Source organism: Bombus bifarius, unplaced genomic scaffold (assembly GCF_011952205.1).
Source record: "Bombus bifarius isolate JDL3187 unplaced genomic scaffold, Bbif_JDL3187 scf7180000007970, whole genome shotgun sequence".
In the NCBI taxonomy this organism is placed as follows: domain Eukaryota; kingdom Metazoa; phylum Arthropoda; class Insecta; order Hymenoptera; family Apidae; genus Bombus; species Bombus bifarius.
Genome location: NW_022884356.1, coordinates 417,853 through 435,577, shown reverse-complemented (window position 1 = coordinate 435,577; position 17,725 = coordinate 417,853). Strand labels below are relative to the sequence as shown.

Here is a 17,725-nt window from a genome sequence, read left to right as displayed (position 1 = left end):
CGAAATTGAAATATTTATTATATTACATTGAATTTGTTCCTTCATTTTTACTAAAATGTTTAGTTTATGATAAAACGTTATTCCGAATTTTGATTAATGATACGATAACTGCTTTAAAATATGCAAATGGATAAATAATGGATAGGATATTTAGTTGGCAAAGAATTTGTGTAACATTCAAACAAGTAGAGATAATAAAAATGTGGTATGAAAAGGAATAAAAATCAGGAGAATTGTGATCAGCATGTTCCTATGGATAAGGATGGAAGGATAGTAACTATGGTTATTTCTCGACAATGCACCTAGATCGTGGATGAAAATAGATTTTTAGTTGTGAAGTCACACGGATGCTCTAGATATAATTCGTGGCAATTCCGTGAGTGAATTGGCAGCCATTTTTAAACTGCTTACTTAGTATAATAGAGTAGGAAGGATATGAATAATGAGAAATCGGATCACGAGATAATAATATGTAAACGCGTGATAGATTAAATGTAGCGTGAATCGGGCGTGAAGACGGAGGAAAGGACGATACGGAATTTGTCGAAGTGTGAATATTCGTTTCGAGTGGACGGTACTCGAGCGAATATACTTCTTCCCCGTGAAAATTGATGAAATGGTGAACTGTCAACACCTCTACAAAATGAGAATATGAATATAATTCGAACAACCGTAAAGAATAATAATCGGTCGGGTCTGAAAGGTAATCGTGACGATTTTTAATAGGGATTATTAGTTCAAAGCCGAGAGGCCCCGGCTAAGAGCGATGTCGGTTTTAACATGCAAGAGAACAACGAATGCAAAGATCGTGGCTCTCGAATGCTAAGTTCCTATAATAATGGCAGATAATGTACACAGAAAATCGCATAAGCTATCGGATGGTAGTAGAAAAATATCGAATCCAGTGCATCGTACGACCACCGAGACGATTCGGTTAGGAGAGCCAGAGAAATTGTACCAGCCGGTTAGTTTGACCAGTTCGAGCAACGTGACGGCCAGTAACCAGTGTCGAAAAAAGACATCCTCCTTCCAAATAACAAGCGTTACCGTTGGTTCTCGTATGAGCAATGATGCCGGCGAAGATTCGAACGATGATCTCGATGAGTCGCATACGGAGGACAATTCAGTCGAACACTCGCGTACCACCGACATGGACATTGAAACACCTAGCTATTCGGAAGACACCTTCTCCAAAGAGGATGTATTCTTTAATACAAGTAACGCTGCCCTCAGCACTGCTCCGGTGATTCCTACAAGTTCACAGTATGGCTTGGCAATCGTGCCCTCAGAAGGGAATAATGTTAGTAATTCAGTAAATGATAGTAATATCAATACATTGGATATTACGTCTGTTACTGACAACAATATTATCAATTTACTTTCGAGTAATGCCAAACAAGATGCAGATCTACGTGAAGTACATTCGCATGGTAGAAACGAGAGATTTAAAGTGGTCAAGATCGAAAGTACTGAACCTTTTAAAAGGGGCAGATGGACTTGCATGGATTATTTGGATCATACATCGGTTAATCAACCGACAGCAATCAGTACACCTAAAGTGTCTGATCCAAATGAGGTATGCATATCGTATGGGGTTACAGACAGTGGAATCGTTATACCTGATGCACCTAAACAATCAGTCGTATCCGAAGATAAAGGTATGGGCATTGATGCTAATGGACAAGTATCTGTACATACAGATGTGCATACATCGATCGGTGTACCAAACAACCCTACACCAGTTTCAAGTGCTAATTATGCAGTAAGCAATTCCATTCCTCCCAATGCACAGCATAATCCAACGCAAGTTCAAACGCAAACTAAAGTTCAACCACCTTCGCAAATTCCCCAATATTTTCAATCTTCTGCTCAACAATTGGCATCTCAACAACAACAACAAACTGGACAAGGTTCCACGTTACCTTCCAATCTGCAGCCAACCCATCCCAGTAATTTGACTCAACCTCAAAGTATGCCCCAAGGTTCTATTCCTATTATAACACAGACTGGCAATAGCAATGTGACACCCCAACAAAACATACCTCATTCAAAAGAAGATACATATGTGACAGTGAGCACACAAAATCAGTCATTACCAGTTCAAAACGTTTGTCAACCCTCTGTGCAGCAAACACCTGTACCAACATCCCAGGCACCTAATATTCTTGTTACGCAGCAACAGCAACAACATGCTGCTCAACAGCAGCAACAGCAACATCCTCCGACTCAGCAGCAGCCACAACAGCAGCAGCAACCCCAACAGCAGCAGCAACAGCAGCCTCAACCTCAACAACCATTACAAACACAAAAACCAATGACTCAAATATCTGAGCCATTGACTGCCATACAAGGAATGCAGGGCATCCAAAATATTCATAAAGTTCCTCAAACAGGTGCACAGCAAACTTCATCAACTATTCATGCTCCTGGAGCACCAGTGCAATCCCAAGTGATCCCACCATCTCAAATGCAATCTTCAACTTCTGGTAGCAACGCCCAAGTACAAATGGCACAGGTATCAGCTACCTGCCAAAATGTTGTAGGAGGTATGCAGCAGGGAAATATGACATTTCATCAACCAGATCCGGAGCAGGATTCTATTTCAGGCATTGTAGCTGGATCCACCACTCAATCAGCTGATACAACTCTTTTAGAATCACTAACTGAAGTCACTCAAGGCAGCGATGAACATCATACCCTCGAAGATAATGAAAGGTATAGTTTATTAAATGTACTTTCAATCACTGAAATTATGTATTCATTAAAACATTACATATATCTAGTATTATTGGCTAAAGGAATATTCAATTGAAATTTCTTCTTTTAGAAACAGAAAAATAGTTTTTAACAAGACTGTGAATTTACTTGCTGTAGCATATACATATTTTATTAATAAATCTTTGCATGTAACTTTTATTGCAGTATGTCGGGGACTAGTGCTGTAGCAATTGATAATAAGATCGAGCAAGCTATGGTGAGTGTGTCTGCTGTAGGGATAATTATCCGATGACAATAAAAAACAATAATATTGAAGTTAATAGAGTATTTTCTTATAGGATCTTGTCAAGAGTCACTTGATGTTTGCTGTACGGGAAGAAGTTGAAGTACTCAAAGAAAAAATAGCCGAGCTTATGGATCGTATAAATCAATTGGAAGCTGAAAATTCAATCCTGAAAGCACACGCGACTCCAGAAACATTGGCTCAATTGAGCCAATCAACAGCAAAATTACCCCAAAACAATTCAGGAAGTGGTCAATAGGTAACCATTGTACATAAGTTTCTATTAATACTTTGTCAAGTACATAACGGATAATATAATTATTGTATATAACTTTACGATTTTTAGAAATTTATAAACAATGAGATTTATTATATTATACATATTAACATTAGTAATCTTTTTTTTAAGTAAATTAAAGATAATAGATTATTTTTTACTATTTCAGTTTACTGTTTAGGAAATATATATATATATAAATAATAATTTAAATCTGTAAATTCAATTTTCTTTCAAAATGATAATCATTTTGGAAATATATATTGTTACGATCCTAGACAGAAACAAGGACATATATTGAGTGCATGCCAAGATTAAGCAGCATAAATAATGGAGTTGATATTGTTTTATGATAGATTCAAGATTTTGAACATGTTAAAAAAAGAAAGTATATAACAATATGAAATAGGCAGCTAGACATTCCTAGATTATTTTTCCTATTACCTTCGCATTTGGCCAAATTCATTCACCATAAAATTGATTGAAAAGAAAAAATTGATAATTCAACCTAAGAGTTTAATGTTCAAGGAACATTTGTATCATTTTAAATTACATGTGATTTTACATTGATATTTTGTTATCATTTTCAGTCGTAAAAACAGGTTTTTTACGTAAAACTATGTAATTTCCAATATCATTAAACATCAAGTCTCATATTTTGTAATCTGTACTCTCGTGTTGTAGTCTCATTTTTAAAATATGTATTATAATCAACATGCTGAAATCCAGGGAAGCAATTACTACTGGTATGCATTAAAAGAAAAATTCTACAATTTCCTGTCAACATTTTATGTTACATCTTAAACATGCCTAATAAAAAATTTTTAATTGTATAATAATTTGTTAAAATTCCTAACAAAGTAGAAAGAGTACTATTATGATAGCAAAAGAAAAGGAAATGGAACAAATTTTAAGACAATCGTTTCTGATGATACGGGGTTGCCATTAATCCATTTTCTTCCATGACTTTTAAGATGTTTTTTATTCACTAAAATGATCACTATAATGACTAAAGATGACACTTTAATATAAAATCTTATTATGATGGAAACCACGTCTTTTTGTTCAGTAAAAGAAATCAGAATTCATAATTACACCTTATAAATTTATAAATGTTATAAATTTTTTTAGGAAGGAAAAAAATAACAACATACAACTTCTTTTTTGTTTCTTATATCATTATCAATAATGTGACTCCTTTTTAGAGCTATTGCGCACAAACATGGTCACATAGCATATATAATATACATAATATATATATAATATGTTACATTATATATATCTTATGTATACATATAATTATATATATATAATTATATATATATATAATATATTATATATAATATATATATATATTATATATATATTATATATATATTATATATATGGAATCTATATATTCATACAAATCCGAAATTCTTTGTCTGAATAGCAAGTAGTAGTTTATGTCTTAATATGTGACGAGAGCTGTACAATGGAAGATATAGTCGGGAAATACATGTATTTGCAGTTGGTAGATGATCATCTGCTGGTCGTAATGTCACACTTGGCATTGGTTGAAAACCATCTTCACTTGCTGGTAGTGCTGGAGATCCTGTCCAGAAATATACCTAAAATACAAGTGTAAAGAGATAAAAGATGCATCATTTATAAAAAGTAGAGCAAAGACAATTTTTTCTTACTAGTAAAAATGTTTGAGTGTGATTTCTTACCAAGTCTTGTCGTTCTGAATGAGACATTTTCTCAACAATAGACCACAACCAGCGTTTAAATTTAGCTAATCTATCGGCAGGTTCTCCTGATTCGTCGTTGAAGGAAGTGTACGATATCAAAACGGAAACGTTAATATCACCGACCCCATTTAACAGAAGCCTTAAGTCTTCGGATGTTAAACCATCGAGCGCTCCTTCGGGTAGCACGTCAAACACTCCTTCTCTCATAGCATGCAAAGCTTTCTCTTGTACTTTAATCATACGAACTTCCGCGTATTTGCGTACATAATCGTAAACATTACTTGCTGTCACTTCTATATCACGTCCGTTAGGAATAAGTTCAATCGATCCACCTCCTTCTTCGGGACACAAATCAATACTAGAACAATCAAGAGTGTTATATGCCATGGCTAAGACAAAATGCGAGAAATGTTAGAAACGACTCTTCGAAAATAAGCGATTGAAATATTTCAGGTACACGCTTACCTGAATGTAAGATCAAGAGCAGAGAATAGACTGTTACTATCCTTGGTTTCGGAATCAATAACGAGTTGCCTTAAGCTTTCATAAATTACAGAGTCAAAAAATGCAAGATCGTGGAAACGGATCGGTCTTCCCAAAATGTATTTTATTACATGACGATTCAAAAATATTGGGCACAACTCGTTTTGCAAAAGACACAATCCTATAAGTCTGATAACAAATTTTTCTTTTAATTTCACCAATTAATAGTTTACGATTATTTTTATTATATTATAATTTGATTAATTGTTATTTATATCATTACCAACCTGCCCACATTTCTGAATGCGTTCAACCGCTCGTAACTGGCTCTTCCCTGTCGTGGAGTGTAAAAACCTCTCTTTCCCGGGGAATAGAAAAGAGGAGCATTGTCTTCGGTATCATCCAAAATACTGTTCTCAATCTTTTTCTTATTAGCCCCACAACGTGCGATCAAGCTGAATACATCGAGATCCAACAACGCTTCCCTTGCTGACTCCTGACTATGACTACGGATTAATTCAAATGCTTCCTCTACTTTTTGCCGCAGAGCGTCTTCTGAAGCTAGTAACATCAACAGCTGTGCAGGGGACAACTCTAACAGCATACCAGTTATTTTAGCAGCTAATGCGGGTTGCAATGCATAAACCTGTACAAGGTAACAATAGTGTGTTATTGTGAAAAACTAAGTACTATCATTATTATTAATTACTTTTGGATATAGCCTGTCCCCGAGTTGTTGTTGATGCATGGTCAAGTGATCATTATTTGGGTGACTAACAGGTAACGGATGGGAATTGGAGGATGAACTACCAGCTCCAGAATTACCGCTTCCTTCAACAGAACTGGATGGATGAAAAACTCGAGCTTCAAAAGACAATGCTCTACGCGTCTCTCGACATTTTCCAGAAGATCGAGGATTCTGAAATAAGATATCTCTTGTAAAAAAAGAAGAACAGAAGAACATTGCCTTTCTTCTTTTTTATTTTTTATAATAATTATACTTACTTGTCGTCTTAAATCATGATCACGATCTCTACTTTTTAGCTTCCGAAGTACATTATATTGTGTATATTTTGATCCCACTTGTGCTGCTTCGAGATTAGGCAGTTTTTCATTTGCAAGCAATGCCTTTAAAAAAAATGTACGTGTACGCTATATTTTTAAGATAAGAAACAAAGATGATTCCTATTGTAATATTACAAACCTCGGCAATCGCGGTATAAAAGCTTCTAGTTACACCAGTCCCTTCACCAGGTTCATCCTTGAAAGTTACTTTAACACGATGCACGGCTAACGGCGGTGCATTAGTGGCACGCCTATTATATAAATTGTAATGTGTATTTAATTCCTTCATCGTTTGCACTAATAGTTGTGTTCTGTCCCGTTCGACCTTTAAAAAGTTTAATTTATATTATACTCAATATATTTCATTCGTTTAAATAATTAAAAATTATTGTACTTAATTACTTTTAACAGATTAATGTCTCTTTGCTGTGCATTCCGAAGTTTCTCCATATCTCTACGGAATTTCGCTTCTTTTACTTGGAAACCTCCTAATTCGGATACAACTGAACCAGCTTCTAATCCTACATCTTCCATGAAAACTCGTCCAAACAAATCAAGAGACAAGCTCCAACGACCCAATAAAATGTTATGTGATATATTAGATCCAATAGACGAGACTGGATTTGTTTCAATCGTTTCATGAGTCATGGACGCATCTTGATTTGAACCAGATGTGTCCATCTCCTCCGTTACATTCTGTATTGCTTCATTTGCTGTAGACATCATTTCTGACGCACCAGCTTTATTTAAACTCGATTCCTTTAAAATTGAAACACAACATTATTGCACCTAATTTACCAGAAGAACTTTTCTTTTGTGCGTTCATGAATTTCTGTAATTTGTAACTCTCTCTTATCTTAACTTTATTAAAAGCAAATTCTATATATTTACCGAAACAGTTCCAGCTCTAACAATAACGCTTCTATTCGTTTTACAGATATCCTTATTAGTTTTGGTACTTCCCGATGCTTGATCGCTTTGATTATTAGTAGAAACGATGATTGGAGCTCGATCAATTTGCTCCGCAGCAAATGTGTGATTGAATGATTTTGCCTTTTCCTATAATATTAAAAGTAAATCTACATATTTTATCTTTCAACGAAAGGAACTGTGCCATAAAAGATTTAGTAGAAATGTAAGAATGACATCCTATTGTTACAAAAATAATAACTTAAAAGTAGGATTACTTACAACAATAGAATAAAATTTAGACTAAAGTAAACGCCGTTTTCCGTGCAAAAATTTTAACACAAAAATACAAAAATTAAAAAATAAAATAAAAAAAATAAAAAATATAAATGCCGTGAGTGGATAAATTTAATTAGCTTTCCTATGTAAAGGGAACATTACCGTATGCTTTGTAGACGTCGAATCTCCGATCGTTACAGAGCTACGTCTTGCATCTGACGATGCAAAGGCAGATCTTTGAATAATTTGACTAAATGTCGGTGTGGGGATATTCTGATTATCAACACCACGTGCAGACAGACTAAGTCTTGTGGGTAATCCCTCTAACGGATTTTGATTAGGACCTGCACTTGTTGCTGGTTGTCTTGGTATACCAAAGAGATCCTCTCGCTTTGAATGGGGTTGCAATAGATGTGGTTGATCAGCTAATGGTAAGGCCTCGCTCATGACAGTATCAAAGGGATCAAGGGGAGGGCAACCAAGACATAAGGTGGAGTCTGATCTTTGTAAAAAGGGATGCTTTCTTCCTTTTGGTGTACTGTTACTATTATTTCCTGATCCGCAACTAGGAACCTGAAGTAAATCAGGATAATCAACGGAATCTGTCTCCAACGCAGTGGGAACTGGAGAACTATATTCTTCTCCCTCGTCATTATCATTTTCATCCTGTAATGTGAAATATCATAATCTGTGTTAAATACACGTTGATTACAAGGAAAACCCAATTCAATACAAACCTGATCATTCCAACTTGAATAATTTGACGATTCCTTTTGAGTCTCTCCTCGTGATGACATTGGTTCTGATAGTGGCGAACGCATATAATATACTAACGCATCGAAAACGTATGCTACATGTCTTAGTGCAGAAACATCTAATACTGGCAAGCTATCCCTGTGTTCGGCATTGTGAGCACGCATTAAGGACAGGCAATAAGACAAAAATTCACGTCTTGCCAAGTATACATCGCCACCTAAAAATAATACTTATTAGCCACTATTCTATTCCCAAAAATGTAATTGCAACACATTTGAGCATTTCTTAAAGGGAAAATTTCATTAGAATGATAAAGATAACAGATGATACCTTCGCGTTCTCTACTGTTTCTTGAAGGTTCGCCAACGCCTGCAAAACCAACGGTGAGTCTTGTAGAAGCTTGTGGAGTGGAGATATTGGAGCTCGTAGCGATACCACTGCGTTGATTCCGACCTGTATTGGATTGTAGCGTCAACGACAGAGCCGCTGTATTTAACAATCCAGAGAAATTGCCTCCAGGTAAAGATGAAGCATTGTTTAGTGGATGTTCTGGATGCGTAGGATCCGCACTACGTGTCAGAGACACACCAAATCTTAGTTGTGCCTCCGTGGCATCCATAACTGTGAGCAGCCAATCCCACGTGGGTTTCAAGTGCCCCTCGAGATACATCTGTAATCATCAAAATTATCATGTTGTTCTAAATTTATTCAATTTTAACCGTTTGAGTCCTACCGTTTGAGTCTTTGAAGAAACAGGGTCGAAAAATCCTGAATAACGCGATAGCGCTTGTCTTAATCGATTGCGAAGAGAAATAAGCGGCGCAATAGCGCTCGTCATATTTGTTATTTTTATGAAATACATCTATATTATTATATATGCGTACTATTAGTTTATAAATATTTGAAGCTTTGTTCAATAAAAATTATAGAAAAGATAACAATGAAATACAAAATACCGTCAGTCATCCGTAACGTTCAAATGTACGGAGACTTTCCGATACAAAATTTAAATAGCGATCGCGCTGCTTGGGACTCAAACGCTTAATTATTAAACGTCATATTATAAAAAAGTTATACCTGCAGGTTAAGCGCATCTTGATAAGTAATTTCCATTAATCGCGGCAAAGAAGGCGCTAATGTTTTATAATCTTGCATCATAACCAAAAGATCAGCTATCTGTCGAATAACAATTCCAAATGCACGTGCCAAACAAGTAGTACTAGTACCCATAATTATAGGTTCTTGTGCAGCTGCAACAGCAGATGTTGCAGTAGTGCGTCTTAAAGATGTAGAGTCAATAAAAACCAGGTTACTGCCACCTGTTACCCGTAATCCAGCTGTACGCATACTTGAGTCGCGATTACGTATCGCCCATTGCATAGAAACAGGCGCGAGATTATTACGATGTAAATGGCCAGATGAACCACTGTAATCAAGTATCAGTAACATAAAAATGATTTTTACAAATGCGCTTAGAAGAGAGATTAATGTTTTAATTGTAAGGGCATTGCTGCAAAATTCTTTTAATGTATCTATGCAATGCATATATAATACAGTACCTATAGTTGATTCAGAAAATATAGCGAGGTTATATATACATTTGTAGTTTTCGACTCAATTGGTTTTTCGACCTTGCTATATTTCTTTAATGAGTACAAGACCATCGATGTTACTTGAGAGAAAGACAGTAGTTTTACCTTCGTCGTTCCAATTGATCATCACCAATTTGAAAATCTTCATTATCTTGTTCGTCAGTTTCTCCTGCTTCACTTTCATCGTCTTCCTGCTGGCTTGATTCTCCAGATTCATCTTCCGGGAATAATAAGATAGATCCCATTCCACCATCAGAGCCTGCTGTAGCACCAGTTTGTACACTACGCTGCGCAGACGCTGCATCTTGATTGCTATGATTGTCATCGGAGTCCGACTCTGTTTCCGCTTCCGCCAAAAGATCGAGCTCTGTATCGGATTCGCCATCTCCTGCCTGTTCCTCACCTACACCTCCGCCATTGCTATCAATCTCACCTAATGGTTGACCAGGGACAGTTCCAGAAACCCCAGATTCTTCATGTTCGCTAATGTCGCCATCAACATCCATAGGAACTTCTATTCATACATAAAGATTATTATAGAATCAAAGTTAGAGAAAATTAAATATAATTTTATAATATTTTAAGCAGGATAATGGGGGCACAAAATTAACATAATCGATAAGATTTGATAATGGAAATACTACCAATTCAAAATAATTTTTTGGAGAAAATGGACACTTCTATCATTTCTAATAATTTTTTAGATGTAAAACTCCCGGTTACATTATTTTTATATTAATTTATACATTAATTCGCAAGACATACCTTCACCAGTTTCTGCCTCATCCATAGCAGAAACATCCCTGGCAATAGTAATATTATTATTTCCTTGTTGCGTTTGTAAAGTAGCATCCAGAGTTTGGGAACTAACACCACTATGAGGTATTAGTGGCTCGATAGAAAACAACTCTTCAGAGCCATTGATTACTTCCATTGCTGAGCTCGTCAATGTAAATGGTGCTGTCGGGCGAGCAACACCTAATCTCACGGGTGCTATCAGTGAATCAGCAGTTTCACATAATTCTTCAACAGCTAATTTAATCAATGCTTGGAACACTTTACGACATTTCATTAGAGGTTGCAATGCCTGGCTAGTACTGAAATATGTTTTAAAACATCTGAATAGATAAAAAAAATAAAAATCGCTTAGCTAAAGTAAAATATATCGTACTTTCTTCGTTTTGTCGTATTCGGTGCCATTTCTATTGTGAAGATCACAAATATTCGGGCCACAGATCGAACAAATCGACGAGCAACATTATTTGCTTCTTCTTGTCGTCCGGATATAGTATCATTTTGTAATTCTCGTATTAGAGTTGTCAGAAGAGTATCGAGCATCTGCGAAAAAATTATATTACATTATGAATGTTTTCTAATATATTAGACATATAAGATAAAACTAATATTTTTTTTACCTCTGCACTACACTTAAATAATAGCGAGTGAGTAAATTTATCGAGTAGAGCAGTACCGCTTTGACGACATAATTGGCCTTGATCTCCAAATAACTGTTCATTTCCATGTGCAGAAACTCCTGACATAATCATACATTGAACAGCTGGCCAATCATCCAATAATCTTTCCAACGCTTTCCGATTAAAGCGAGGAGGTTCTAAATCGTGATCTGGCATATCTGGTACATAAGTATCTAATCCTGTTAATCATTAACTTTTAACTTCTATTTTTTATATAAATTACTCTTTTTCTAAGTAAAAAATGTTACCATCTGAGGACGGCCCTTTTCGACTTGCAGATGCTGAGCGTTGCCGCAGTGCAGAACGGTACTGCCGTTGTTCGATCAATTGTCTTCCAACAGTCTGAACCAAGAAGAGTAAAATACTTTCTCCCCTATAAAATTAAGAAAAGTAATTTATTTTAATTTTATTAATCAATTTGTCGCATATTTATTTACCGTGAGTTTATCTTCGTGACAAGATCAGTATTCACTACGAGACGACAAAGGAGTTCGTAACGAGCACCTTGATGACCCGCAATGAGTGCTCGACATTTGCACTTTTCCCAGCAATCACAATAAGCTGTAGGGGATGTTATCTTTATTCTGCAATCATGTCCTCTATGACAAACGCGAGCACATTCTGTACAGCAACACAAAGATCCAATCAAGCCGCAAGTTTTGCATTCAAAAATATCTTGGTCGATGTGTTGAGTCCCAGTCCATGTGAAACTGCATGTATCGTTGCAACATGTAACGAATAATGGCGATAAATCTGGATTAGCATCCGCAGGAAGTATCATAGCTGAACATTCTTTCTGATCTCTTCCAACCCTTTGAATAATGTCTAATAAAATGAGAGCTGCGTGATATGCCCGAACTGATACAGCAAGCATTAATGGTGTCTGACCTTGAATATCCCTGTTAAAACAAACATTCAAATATTTTTTTCCAACTATAAAAATATTTTACTCATTACTAATTGATATAATCACTTTGCCGTAAGTAGTTCTTTCAGGTGAGGTGCTAACACGCTACTTTCACACATATACTTTAATATAAGTAATGCATTATTTCTTCTTTCCACAGAGTCTATGATGTAGGTGTTATTTGATGTTGCTCCGACACCTGAAAGCAGCAAGATATTTATTTAGCAATGTGTAACAGAAGTTAAAAATTACAAAAAAAAAAGAAAGAATAAAAAAGCGTTTGATACACTTTTACCTGATTTGTTCATCATTGATATGCTAGCAGTACCAATGCTAAGCAAACTGTCTTCTTCTCCTGACGTATTATCAAAAGCTTCTGGTGGCCAAGTTAAAGTTGGAATTGGTTCCTCAATAGGTGCAGATGGACCATCAACAGTGTTTGAAACTAACTCACGTTCAATACCTTCCAAACAAAATAATAAATTAAAATAAACAATTTACAATTTCTCATATATTTATATTAAAGAACAAATTTAATACCTTGATCATTTTCTTTATTCGAGGTTGGTGAGCACATACTAATGCAAGCATGCAAAATATTGCGATTACCATCGCAACGTTCCATTAATATTGATTGAATCTGTGCTGCATTGTTTTTGTGATCTTGTTCCAAATTGCAAAATACTTGCTTAATACTCTCATAATCGCACCTTAATATTCGTGGCATTAATAAGAGATTATCAAATACTAATGCAATAACTGCAACTTGATTTTTCATATTGGTTGAATTTGAACAAGTCGGTATGGGAATAGTTGAAGCACCAATGCACAGAACTGGAACTAAATCCAACCAATTTGGATCACGGATAGCATCGGCGCAATCCTTTGCTAATGGATAGATAGTATTATTTCCATCTCTAAGTATCATGGAACACTCTATGTTCTCTCCTGAACTTGTCAGGCTGATATTTTGAGGCTGCAGACCCAAGAATGATGATACATCCGATGGAATATAACAATCTTGTACATATCTTCCAGTACTTAAATTATACACGACGTAACTTAATTTGTTTGCACTTTTTACTATTGCATGGATTCCTTGTCCGTCAGTAGCAATGCTCAAAATGCTATCATTTGATCCTTCAACAATATTCACTCTTCTGGGAGTTCGTTGGAAACAGTCTGGAGCTCTTGGATTCATGGATGATTTTATTACCTGTATTTCATCTTTCCTTAATAATCTACAATCAGCTAGCAATTTAATTAACTCTTCAGTTGTTAAATCTTTAAAATCTGAAGTACTGAAATCTTTTTCTTTAATTTCCTTTTCCTTTGCATCTTTCGAGAAGAATTTTACAGCGACATAACAACCGTCAACTTTTATAACTTTACCAATGGGAACTGTTTTTACATCTTCTACAAAAACAACATCCTTTAATTGCCATTCTTCTTCATCTTTTCGCTCTGACTCTCCCTCACTTCGAGGTGCAGCTCGCTTCTGTCTCTTATGACTTGTCGTGATACTGCCAGTATCACTACATGTGCTCGAAGCTGGTGAGGGTGGAGGAGGCATATCAAGGCGATCAGTAGTTTCTTTGTGATTTGTCTTATTAATATTACCCGTTCCATTGTTTCCATTCGTTTCTCGTTTTTCTGTATTAACATTTGGCAAATGAGTTCCAGCTGGTAATATCTTAAATCTGTAAGTGCTATCTAAATTCCATGCTGCTCCTAATAACTGTCCTACTTTTGGAACTCCATTGGCAATGGTAAAACCTTGAAAATATATCATTTTAGAATATTATAGAATATTATTTTTTAAGCAAATCATAAATACAATTTATTATTTAATAAATTACCTATTGCTCCAGGATGATATATGGGACTATTTTTCATACAAACATGTGCGCCATAACTAATATCGTTTGATGAAACTGTGGATGATCTATGTTTGCGCGATTTAGCCTTATATTTTTCCCATAATTTTTTGCGTTGTGCAAAAGGTAATACACCCCTGTGTAAATGAAAATATAATAATCGACATCAGTTTTTTGTATTTGAAATAAAAATAGTTAAAAAAATTGTAATATTTCAACTTACCACCAATACAATGCACCACTTTCAAGTTTAGCAACCGTATACAAAGCACAGGTATGAAGGGATACTATTTTGTCCAATGTAAATTCTGTAAAAGTTTGAGCTGGATGTTCGAGACGAGAAGCGACATGACCTACAAGTTCATCAAGCCAAGTAGCTACTTTGCCAGATTCAGTACTAATAGAACATCGAATAGCTGTTGCGGATATATTAACTATCTTTTCTGTGGTTACTGCCAACCATGGAGCTTTCGGATGATGTATATTTGGATTCTACAATGAGCATTATTTTAATTTTTTCTTTGTTTTCAATTTATAATATTGCTCACATAAAATACTGAAACAAAATTTATTTTAAATACCTCTGCGTGTTTGTATGGTTCAGATTCCGACCATTTCCACTGATACAATTGTCCCCCAGCAGAAACAGCAATTAATTCACTATACAGCGAGGCGATTTGTACAAAACGAGGGGCAAGATCACTACTACGTTCATGCCACCACTCTAATTCTTCTGATATCCATAATGGACTTTGAGCAGCTAACTCCTTTTTTTTATTATCTAAGAAATTTTTCAAATATATAATCAAAATATCCGTGGTTACAATTCGTAGATATTAAAAAATAATTTTCTAAAATTTTAATTGTACCAGAATCTTTGTCCCAAGAATCTTTAAGTGCTGATTCCAGCCAACGTCTTGGACCACAGTATTGACGATCCCTCCATTTACTGAAATTGTCTCGATCTCTATCCCGCTCAGAAGTACGTTCACCTTCTCTGTCATTACCTATTCTGCGTGAAGAACTGCCCCGGCTAAAAAATGCAAACATTAAAAATATACATCTCTTACAAACAATTTCAAAAGCAATTCGGACTAATTACTTTCTCATTCCTGTATATCCAAACATGTCTTCAGGAAACATAGAATCTGCATCAATGATAACAGAATGCTCATTGCTGAATCCACCATCTAGTAATGAAATGAGATCTTCCGGAACGTAGGTATCTGCTGCATCTTCAGCATCATCACCTTCCTCATCATCCCGTGACAGTAAATTATTTACTGCTAAGTTTACATCTAAATTTGTACGCTACAAAATATATTTCAATATTAAACTAGCAAAATCTTAATGATACAAGGATCGGTACACTAATTTCTTCAATCGGACAAACCTGTAATTCTCTAATAATAAGATTGCGACTTTTTCCCTGTAATACCACTTGAGCCTGTGTAATAAGATCTTCTGGTACAAATGGAGCTGGTACAGATGCAATAGGACGCGAACTGCTACCACTTCCTCCACCCATAATTACACCTGGAGGACCTATCCTGCCTCCACTGCTACTTCCTCCATTACTACCACCTCCACGAATGGCAGAACTGCCACGCATGATTCGTGCACGTGATCTGGACATTCCTGCTCTACTTCCACTTCCACTACTAGTACCACCATTTGGTGCTGAATTGGAGTTATCAACATGGTTTTTGTTTGTGCTAGGATAATAGAGGAATATGTATGTTATTTCATTTGTGGGATAACACAGTGAATATGTTGTTCACAACTAATCACAACAACATTGTCAATAAACTTCATTTCTTTTTATAACTTACTTTCGATTTGGTTCATTTTTGCTTAAATCCAATCTATCTGATAATACTGTAAATGCAACTCTACAAATTTTATGGTCTTCTGTGAGAAGAGCAATGTGTGTTGGGCCAACCACAATATGTTTTACTGCAACCTTCAATCCACTAAATGCTGGTAATGTTACAAATCCATATCTGTTGATTTTTTCTGCCACTTCCTTCAATCTAAAAAAACATGTAAAAGAAAAATTAACTACTTCAGTAACATATATGCTCACTTTAACTAAGGTTTATTTATTATATATAAATAAATTATATATATTCACATTACTAGAACATACGAATACATGTACATAGTATTTTATGATAAATATTGAAAAAATCCTTTTTTAATTTTATACTGTGTAGCAACAAAAAATATACCAATTTTTGGATAACAATATAGAGTACTGTTGTTGTATACATAATAAATACTATGTATAAATTTGTGTTATATATGAAAATATTAGAATGTATGGATGGAACAATAAATTATTCTTCTTCTACTTCACACAAAATTAAATTATACAAACCCATATTAAAATATTAAATACACAAAATATAAAATAAGAAAATGATGATACAACATTACATAAAAATTTACAAATATTTATTGAATGAAATAGGAAGGTCATTATCTATGGATATATTTGATCATAAATAATTATATTTACAAAAACTACATTTTGTCCTTGTAACCTACAAATGTGTCCAATAATAGAAACAAATGGAACAAAACATTTATTACCATTTATGTATGCCACATATATAAAATATATTACATGTGATTATATATATAATTTTATATAATGTAATATATAATGTGATAATATATAACATGTATATGTTTATATATAATGTGTATGTGTTTATTATATATATAATATATATAATAAATAATATAAACACACACGCGCGCGCACGTACACGCACACGTGCGCGCGCGCGCGCGCACACACACACACACAGAGGGTAATATATGTATAATATATATAATATACATCTATACAGTAAAGAGAATAATTTTTAAACTAATATATTCAACATTTTATTCTAGATATGTGCATGCTTATTATTTAATACAAACATAACGATGTGACACAAACTTTTAACTTTCAAACGATACATCATCTAACATGCCATTAAATTATACGATACAATGGGCGAGGACCGTTTTAAAATTCAGAAAGGACGAAAAAGCATATAGAACACTATGCTAATTGATATGAGCAAGCATATTTTAGGGTCGAATAATGAACAACGATGATTTCAATACGGAGGAGAGACAGACATGCCAAAAAGATATATTATAATAGGAAACCGATAACGGATACATTTTTTCTTACCTATCGTTTAACTGATCATCTGTTCCAGGTAAGGGATGTACAACAAAGTGTATCGACGTCATTTTATCAATGCGTAAACGTATTTCAATATCACGGATATCGTTTTAATAATTCTGTACACACAATTTCACCACACCGTCGAAATGATGTTCAGCCATGTTTCTGAAGAAACAACGAG

The 17,725-nt window shown here is 34.9% G+C and overlaps 2 protein-coding genes across 4 annotated transcripts; one reads left to right on the top strand and one right to left on the bottom strand.

The window, feature by feature from the left end:
* The first annotated feature begins 301 nt into the window (after positions 1-301).
* On the top strand, positions 302-6,352 carry LOC117214323 (protein bunched, class 2/F/G isoform-like). 2 transcript variants are annotated; one of them, XR_004488834.1, is made up of 5 exons: positions 303-2,715; positions 2,923-2,974; positions 3,057-3,260; positions 6,042-6,149; positions 6,275-6,352. XR_004488834.1 is itself a non-coding variant. In XM_033460336.1 (4 exons), exons 1-3 carry the CDS (start codon positions 839-841, stop codon positions 3,258-3,260), a joined length of 2,133 nt encoding a protein of 710 aa, XP_033316227.1. In that variant the 5' UTR covers positions 302-838; the 3' UTR covers positions 3,448-4,421. The 2 variants fall into 2 exon arrangements, 1 of the variants encoding a protein (XP_033316227.1); XM_033460336.1 differs by lacking the exons at positions 6,042-6,149; positions 6,275-6,352 and adding an exon at positions 3,448-4,421 and having other exon boundaries at positions 302-2,715.
* On the bottom strand, positions 4,679-17,609 carry LOC117214311 (E3 ubiquitin-protein ligase hyd). Of its 2 annotated transcripts, none has more exons than XM_033460313.1 (30): positions 17,548-17,609; positions 16,187-16,387; positions 15,748-16,069; positions 15,457-15,665; positions 15,224-15,387; positions 14,936-15,135; positions 14,578-14,846; positions 14,337-14,491; positions 13,018-14,253; positions 12,767-12,940; positions 12,544-12,676; positions 12,008-12,469; positions 11,819-11,943; positions 11,511-11,749; positions 11,267-11,433; positions 10,861-11,192; positions 10,201-10,609; positions 9,581-9,929; positions 8,834-9,173; positions 8,485-8,720; positions 7,910-8,413; positions 7,451-7,618; positions 6,962-7,318; positions 6,699-6,884; positions 6,500-6,622; positions 6,204-6,413; positions 5,782-6,140; positions 5,477-5,683; positions 4,991-5,369; positions 4,679-4,888 (listed from the first exon to the last, which is right to left on the bottom strand). In XM_033460313.1, exons 1-30 carry the CDS (start codon positions 17,607-17,609, stop codon positions 4,679-4,681), a joined length of 8,487 nt encoding a protein of 2,828 aa, XP_033316204.1. The 2 variants fall into 2 exon arrangements, with proteins under 2 accessions (XP_033316204.1, XP_033316209.1); XM_033460318.1 differs by having other exon boundaries at positions 12,773-12,940.
* Between the last annotated feature and the right edge of the window lie 116 nt (positions 17,610-17,725).